The following is a 7,433-nucleotide window of genomic DNA, read 5'->3' as shown; positions in this document are numbered from 1 at the left end:
GGTTTGACTATTTGGGACTTGTCCTTTCTATTTTGTAGTCTTGGGACTCATTTCAACCTTTAGATTATCAGATCTTGGAGTAACTCCATTTACTGAAGTTTGCCACTGACTTCATTTGGGACAGAATTTCACTTATAAACTGTATTTACTCAGATCTAAGACAAAGTTCCCCCCATTGAACACAGGGAAAAAAGCCCCTTGGATTTAAGCGCAGGTGGCTGCTACAGCTCAGGCTCTGGATCCAGCTCTGGCTCTTGCCCTGACCCAGGATCAGAGCCACAATTGTTGCCTGCCTGCACCCCACTGCTTCTGCCCTCTCACTTGTCTCTGCCTACCCCACTTGCTGTCCTGCCTCTCCCCCACCCTGTTGTTTTTGCTTGCTCCAGCTCTGGCAGGGCACCAGCTCCATTCCAACCTGGGACATGGAGCATGCATTTGCTCTGACTGCAGCCCAGCTTGACAAGAGCTGTTGCTGCAATGGCACCTCTGGCTGAGGCCCAGAGCTGAAACCCAGGCCAGAGTTGCTGCCACCACTGCTGCTGCTATGGACCTGGGCTGGGGCCACAGCAAAACATGTGCTCCATGCCCCAGGCTGGAGCAGGGCTGGATTCCTCTCAGAGTCAGAGCAAGGATAAGTGGTGGGGCCAGAGGTGGTATGGGGGGCAGGCAGTAGTTGTGGTTCCAACTCTGAATTTGGGGTGCAAAGACTTGGGGGGTGGGTGGGTGTGGGGAGGAGAGGCAGGGAGGCCCATGGGGAAGACAGGTGCCAGGGGGTGCAGACATAGGGGAGCAGACAGCAGGAGGAGCAAGTGGTGGGGGGACAGGCAGCATGGGTCTAGCTGCTTGACTCCATCACCTGCCCCCTGCTGCCTGCCCCCCTTAATGCCCCCCCTACCACCTGACCCCCACTGCTTACCCTCCTACCACTGCAGCAATGGGGGGAATTTAAGATGATCCTCCAGTAACTAGATTCTATTAATGGACAATTAAAACAAATGTAATACTTTTCCTTGTATAGAATGTAATTACTGGGGGGAATCATCTTAAATTCACAGTTGTGTTAGATTTGGGTAAACATGATATTGATTTTCCATTAGCATATACACTTTTCTGTGATATACACAATAAAATAAGTCAGAGTTTCCCTTGTGGCTAAATCAAAGATTTCAATTTCCATTTTTACCATTCCTATGTAAAGGGCATTATAATACAGTTTAGGCCTCAATGTCACGTAAAATGCCTTTCAATTACTCCAACAAGGTAGGAAATCTTTCCAAGCCTAAATATTTTTTTTAATTCTAAAGTTAACTGCTTTGGTCACTTGGAAAATAAAAAACAAAATAGTAGTGACAGTAGTACCATAGCAGTGGTGCTCTACTGCCTTGTATAGTCATTTACACTTGTGCAAAGTGGTTAAACAGCCCTATCAAGTCTGAATTCTCTACCCACTGGTAGCATTTTACAATATCTTTATGCATAGATGTTTAAAAAACTACACATATTGAAAGGCAGTGGAGAATAACACCCACCATCTTTGGCAGATCTAAGTAGAGAAACTCAAATTTTCCTGTTGGATGTGCTTCAGTAGCTAACAAAGTTTAATATCAGCAGGGTGTTGACAAATATACTGTACACAGCAGAAAGTAAACAAAAAACCATGTTAACTGCAGCTCCAGCAGAAATTAGCATTTGTAGGAAGCTTAATATTGGTGATATGGAAGATAAAATTGGTAAGTGGGCTTTGATGCTGTTTTCTTGTTACACTGATGGGACAGCAGTGTAACATCATTGGCTTCTGCAGTCTCTCTTGATTTACTCCACTATAAATGACATTGTAGTTACAGTGAACTAGGTCCCCAGAAGGATCATAGGAAAGTAGGGCTGGAAGGGACCACATGAGGTCATCTAGTCCAGTATTTTTCAGTGTTTTCAACTGCCAGTGTCTCTGAGGTATTACAAAGTAGAGCATAAAGGAAAAGTAAACAACTGGTATTCTTTTCACCTTGATTCGAAAGCTAATAGCACCACCAACCTTCTCCAGGAACTGAGATGTAGAGTGTGCTGATGCTCTGACTTGACACACTGCAAATATTGCAAGACCTCAGGTGCAATAATGTGCTCCACTTGAGTAGCAGAATAGCTACTTAATGTTCCTGCATAGTCACACTTTTTTGAGTCACCTAATATTATAATATGGCCTCAAATAATAGTGTAAGTTAAACTGGATGTGAAAGCACTCAGATTTCTACATTCTGCAGAAATATAATTTAAAAGCCATGCTAAACCCTTTTTGGCAGTGCTTTAAATGCTGAAGCACTATGGTCAAGGTGTTTTATTTGTAAAGAGGTATGCAAATAACGTTGTCATTGAGTTGACATTTGGTTATGTTTTAAACCAAAGTATTAAATACAATGCTGGAGCTGAGATAACTGGAAGCTAATTTAAAAAAAAAAAAAAAAAGAACAGACAGGGAAAGACACCAGACACAGCACTGCAGACACATTGTACAGAGGTAATGCATAGATGGCATGCACTTACAGAAATGTCTTCCTGTGTCAGCCACCCATTTATTAGAGATATTAAGACAAACTGAACAGAAAAACACCCTACAAATAGATGGATCTCTGACACCACACACACATCTTTTCCAAGCATGAGTACTTTAAAACCACGTAGAATTTTTTTGTACATTTCTTCCATCTGCCTCTGTTTAGATACTGAAACTAATGGATTTGCAGATTAGTGACACCTTAGGGTTTACCTGTGCTGGAGTTGCCAGCTCATCTGGCAACACACGTTTTACTACAAGCATTAAAACAAGCAACTCAGTAATACCACATTCTAAAAAATTTGAAAATATGTTAAAGTTAATGATCAAGTAATTATTGGAATGACTATTTTAACCATTCATTAGTTAGCTCTGTAACATCACATAGCTGCAAACTATAAATTGCTAAATCCTTACTTCTTGAACACATGTATTGTTATAAACTTCCTCGCTGTCAAGAAAAGTGATATATTTTAATTGTCTAATTTTTTCTGTGTCTTTAATAGGAATGGGGCAGTAAAAGGGACTTGAATCTTCTCAAACTGAACTGACTTAATTTCACATCACCTGGGCTAGCAACACATTCATGTGTGTTTTCCTTTTGTTATCCCAGCTTTGCATTATTTTATTGCATAGATTTGCAATAAGGCCTATCAGGCAGTACATTTGGTCTTTGCACTGCTTCGTCCTTTCATCCCTATGTTACCTTAACTTTGCATGTAGTCAAAAACTAGGCTTGGACTGAGATACTGCTCTTGTTAGTTTTTGGCTCTGTTGTGCAAATAGGAAAACAAAGCCTTAGTTACTTAGGTATGCTCTTAACTAGTTATTTATATACGTTGACATTACCCTTTCCTTTTTTAAATATATAAAACCATTCCTTTTTAAAATGATATATGTATATATAGCAATCTTCCATTACTTCCAAGTGTAAGCTGACAGAAAACAAACATACCTTATAGGATCTGATTCTGCTTGCAGTTATGCTGGTAAATCACCTGTAACTCCTCTGAAGTTAGTGGAGTTACATCAGCGTAAATACTTGATTACAAAGCTCCAGCAATTCCCACTGGAGTCAGAGGCAGCTGAGGGTGGTCAACATCTTGCAGGATTGAGTTCTAAATGAAATCCTGATCACAGTATGTCCTTACAGTATCCGTTCTTTGAATTGGAGAAATAGACAGCAATTACCCATGTCAACTGACTTCATAAATTTGCATTACAGCATGATTATCTTGGTGGGATGGAAAGAACTCCATCCTCCAGCTAAAGGAACTAAGGGAAACTCTCTAATTACTGGAGGATAATAGAGGGCATGGGATTGATCAGGTGTTTTGCTGAGGGAACTAATGGGCTGGGGATAGTGACTGCAGCGGGGAATACACAGCAAGTGGGATGGTTTAAATAGGAAGTGGTCAGAAAACCTATGACTGTGAAAGGGAGTCCAAGAGGCTGGGGATCTTAATGAGTGCACATGGAATAACTTGCTTGTAAGAGACAGCCACACACGGTTACTCACTTAAATGTGCACATAAACCTAAGTGGCTGTCTCTTAAGGTGGGCTGCAACCACAGAGAGGAGTTCATGGATGGTTGGAGGGGATACTCTGAGGTGGGGAGGGTACAGAGGCTATGTTTCTACCAGAGGAAAAAACATGTAGATTCTCTCTCCATTTCTCAATACCCTCCAGGATTATGCTACCTCTAAAGCAATGAAAAGGGAAATTAGTAATCAGTTACCTCCCACAAAGACTTAAGCTACAGAAAAGGCTGGTGAGACCTGTAAACTTATCATGCTCTTCTTACAATATTAATTCACAAAGAGATTGAATTCACTTACTGGCATAACAGATATTACAAAACAGAACATAACATACACATTGTCTGGGATGTTGCCTTATATGCCAATGGCCTGCTGGGCCTCATCCTGCAGCCTTGACAGATATGACTAATCTAGCTGAAGACAAGTAACTATATAGATGAATAAGGGCAGCAGTGTCAGCTGCTGATTTAGGTAATCTTGCTTTCTTCTCTTAGCCTAACCTTTAAAAAATTAACATGTAAATTTTATTTCCATTGCTTAGTAGAATGAACAAGTAGAACAAATTAAAAAAACAAATATTGAAGCGTTTTTTAAAAATGGAGTGTGGCCACTGCTTCCATTTAACATGATGGACTACAGTAATAAATAAGAATACAAAGAGAGCATAAATTAACTATGCTACCAACATGGCAATATGTCTTATTTCTTATTTGTTATTAAGATGACATGCAGTCCAAAAACTCATGGCATACGCATTGGCAAAAACCATAAACCATGAGAATAACAAGGCTCGAAGGAACAAGGCTGACAAAAACGACTCCAAGGGTGACTTTCTTAGATACCAGTAAGTAGATCCCTAAAGGCAAGGAACTAAAGTACAGCAAACCTAGCAACCAAACTAGCACTCGAATGGAGGTCTGGAAGAGTAAGGATGTACAGTTCCACACTGTCCAATCATGCGACACAGTTGCAACAGAGTCAAAGCTTGTGGGCCTGTAGAATTCCACCACAGGGGTCGAGTTCAGAGTCTGAGGGCTTTCTCTCTGCACTTCCATGATGGTTATAACCAGGCAGTTGGAGGAAGTGTGAGACGGGCTAACAAGAGATGCCAGCCTTTTGGGAGTCAGCAACAGTTCTGTTGGATTGTCTGGGAGGCACTTCTTCCCCTTTCCCCCACAAGCCAAATTCACGAGGATGTTGTTGTCATCGGGAAGACTACTGACCTCATCATCTGGCAGACAAGTTTCAAACCTACAGAAGGGGCACACTATGACTCCTTGAGGAGAGTCCCCAAAGTCTATGATCTTGCAAAGGCATTTGGCACATACCCTGTGACAACATTCTAGCACTTTTGGTTTTCTCTGTTTCACGTTATAGCGGTTGTAACAGATCTTGCACTCAAGCTCATCTGAGCTCTGGGACTCCACAGTATCTTCGGGTGGTTGACTGGTCATTTCTTTTAGTGGTTTGTAGAGTTGAGATGATGGGAGTCGAGAGGAAGTATTTTACTCAAGATAATTTTAGGGCTTCTTTCTGGTTATCACATCACCCATATCAGTCAGAAAAACACGGGAGGACAGTATCAAAAGTACCAGTGAGCTTCATTCATTTTTGGCTTCTGTTAATGATTTTGTACTGTTCCTTCATTGTGTGCCATATAAAAAAGACGGCGTGGAGTTTCTGTAGAGGAAAAAGAGAGTCTAGCATTGTTAGCATGGCACTGAAGACAAATCTTTCACAGCTTTATCTTTCCAATAACATTTCTTAAAATTCTCTAAAGCCATTACTAAAATAGTTTTTTCTCTGTCACCTGAAATATACACGGCAGTCACACTGAAAAAAACATGATACCACATTTCACATGTAGGTATGTTTAGTCTCCTGAATAACACATTGGCTCTTGAAGTCTTCACTGCATCTTGGTTCTGATAGATTTGTTTTCTGATTGGAACCTGTTTTATCTCTTGCTTTGTATGTAGTAAGTAGGAGCACCTGTTTCCATCATATCTCCTAGCCAAGCACAAAAGGAAAAGAGAGTGTGGGTTTATCTAGCAGCCACCTGGGCCCTAGCAAAATGTACTAACAGTATGGTAGAACCCAACCAGTGAATATCCCCTTTGTTCTGTCCCCTGTAATTGGTCCTTGTGACTTTCTTTGCTGTGATGACAAAGAGGGAGCCACTGGCAGGGATCCAGAGAGTGGGTCATGGAGGATTTTGCATTGCTGTGTTGTTGTTTTGCATGATGCTTTTACCACCAGACCCTGCACCCTGGGTTGTGCTGGCAAGAGTAAATGTGTTCTAGGCACTACATACACTATATTTAGAACCAAAACATAGTAATCTGCCAGATGGAATGAATTTACCCCCAATATAGGCACTTGGCTGGTCAAAAATGTGACTTTGGCAATATGCCTTAAAGGCCATCAAATCCATGCTCTGACAAAAAGAGTGAGCTTCAGAGCTAGGAACCCACTCTGGTGCCAGGACTATTGTCTAGTTAGACTATACTTAGTATGTAACAGGAGGACAGTAGGGAGTAAGAAAAAGGTGGTTTTATATTCCTATTGTGGCTCCCCAGTTTGGGGCTGGACAGAGACCACTTTGTCCTCTTAGTGTAACTTAGAGTATTTTAGAGTTTTGCTCAAAATTGGGTCTAGCCACTTGGGATTCCAAAGGGTGATTCAAGCATCTGGAGATTGCCAGGGTGCGATGCAACCTACTCATATTCCCTTTACTCCCATTTTCTTCATTTCTTCTTAAAATCTGTTTCATTTTTCTTGCATGTGAACTAATGCTGACTACTCTTCACAACACCATAACTACTGGCTGTTCCTGGTAAGTGTTATGTGCATCTCCAACATAGGCTAAGTTTATTTATTTATCTTTAAACTTTCTGTTTCTTGATCATTAGTTTTGCCAAGTTCCTCATTTCCTTCACTGCTTATTTTGCTTCCCTTGGGAAATTTACATTCACTATGTTTGCATCGTTGTCCTCAGAGAACAATGAGGTAGCAAATTCTCTCCTTTTAGCAATCTACCTCTTCTGTCAATAAATGATGCCCACTATCTCTCAGTGCCCTAATGTCACTTTCTTGGGCCTCTTGTCTCTAATGTACTTGAAATACTGTATTTTCTTGCATATAACATGACCCTAAATAAAATATGCACCTTGTTTTTAAAAGTCATGATGAAGGTAAAAAAAGAAAAAAACCCCACACACATCTTTTCTTGAGAGCCTGTACCAGAGAGGAAACAAAATCCACAGCCAGCAACACACCAGATTTCCAGCAGCTGAATTTTGGGAAAAGGGACATGTTGTATGAGAGAAAATACAAGCTATGA

At 41.0% G+C, this 7,433-nt stretch overlaps 1 protein-coding gene and 1 long non-coding RNA gene across 2 annotated transcripts in view; both read right to left on the bottom strand.

Annotated features, from left to right (window-relative positions):
* LOC109301833 overlaps positions 1–577 on the bottom strand; it is an 8,083-nt gene extending 7,506 nt beyond the window's left edge. The window contains exon 1 of the long non-coding RNA XR_002098644.1: positions 566–577. This is a non-coding gene — a long non-coding RNA (uncharacterized LOC109301833). The remainder of the gene's footprint in view (positions 1–565) is intronic.
* Positions 578–1,575: 998 nt separating this feature from the next.
* The window catches only part of RNF182 (ring finger protein 182), a 31,721-nt gene continuing 25,863 nt past the window's right edge, over positions 1,576–7,433 (bottom strand). The window contains exon 2 of the mRNA XM_019523064.1: positions 1,576–5,770. Coding sequence (XP_019378609.1) covers positions 4,807–5,544 — 738 coding nt within the window. The 5' untranslated portion in view covers positions 5,545–5,770 and the 3' untranslated portion in view covers positions 1,576–4,806. The remainder of the gene's footprint in view (positions 5,771–7,433) is intronic.

Source organism: Gavialis gangeticus, unplaced genomic scaffold, assembly GCF_001723915.1.
Source record: "Gavialis gangeticus isolate Ggan-Ray unplaced genomic scaffold, GavGan_comp1, whole genome shotgun sequence".
Taxonomy (NCBI): Eukaryota; Metazoa; Chordata; order Crocodylia; family Gavialidae; genus Gavialis; species Gavialis gangeticus.
The sequence above is the reverse complement of the archived record's forward strand: the minus strand, read 5'-3'. Positions and strand labels throughout refer to the sequence as shown.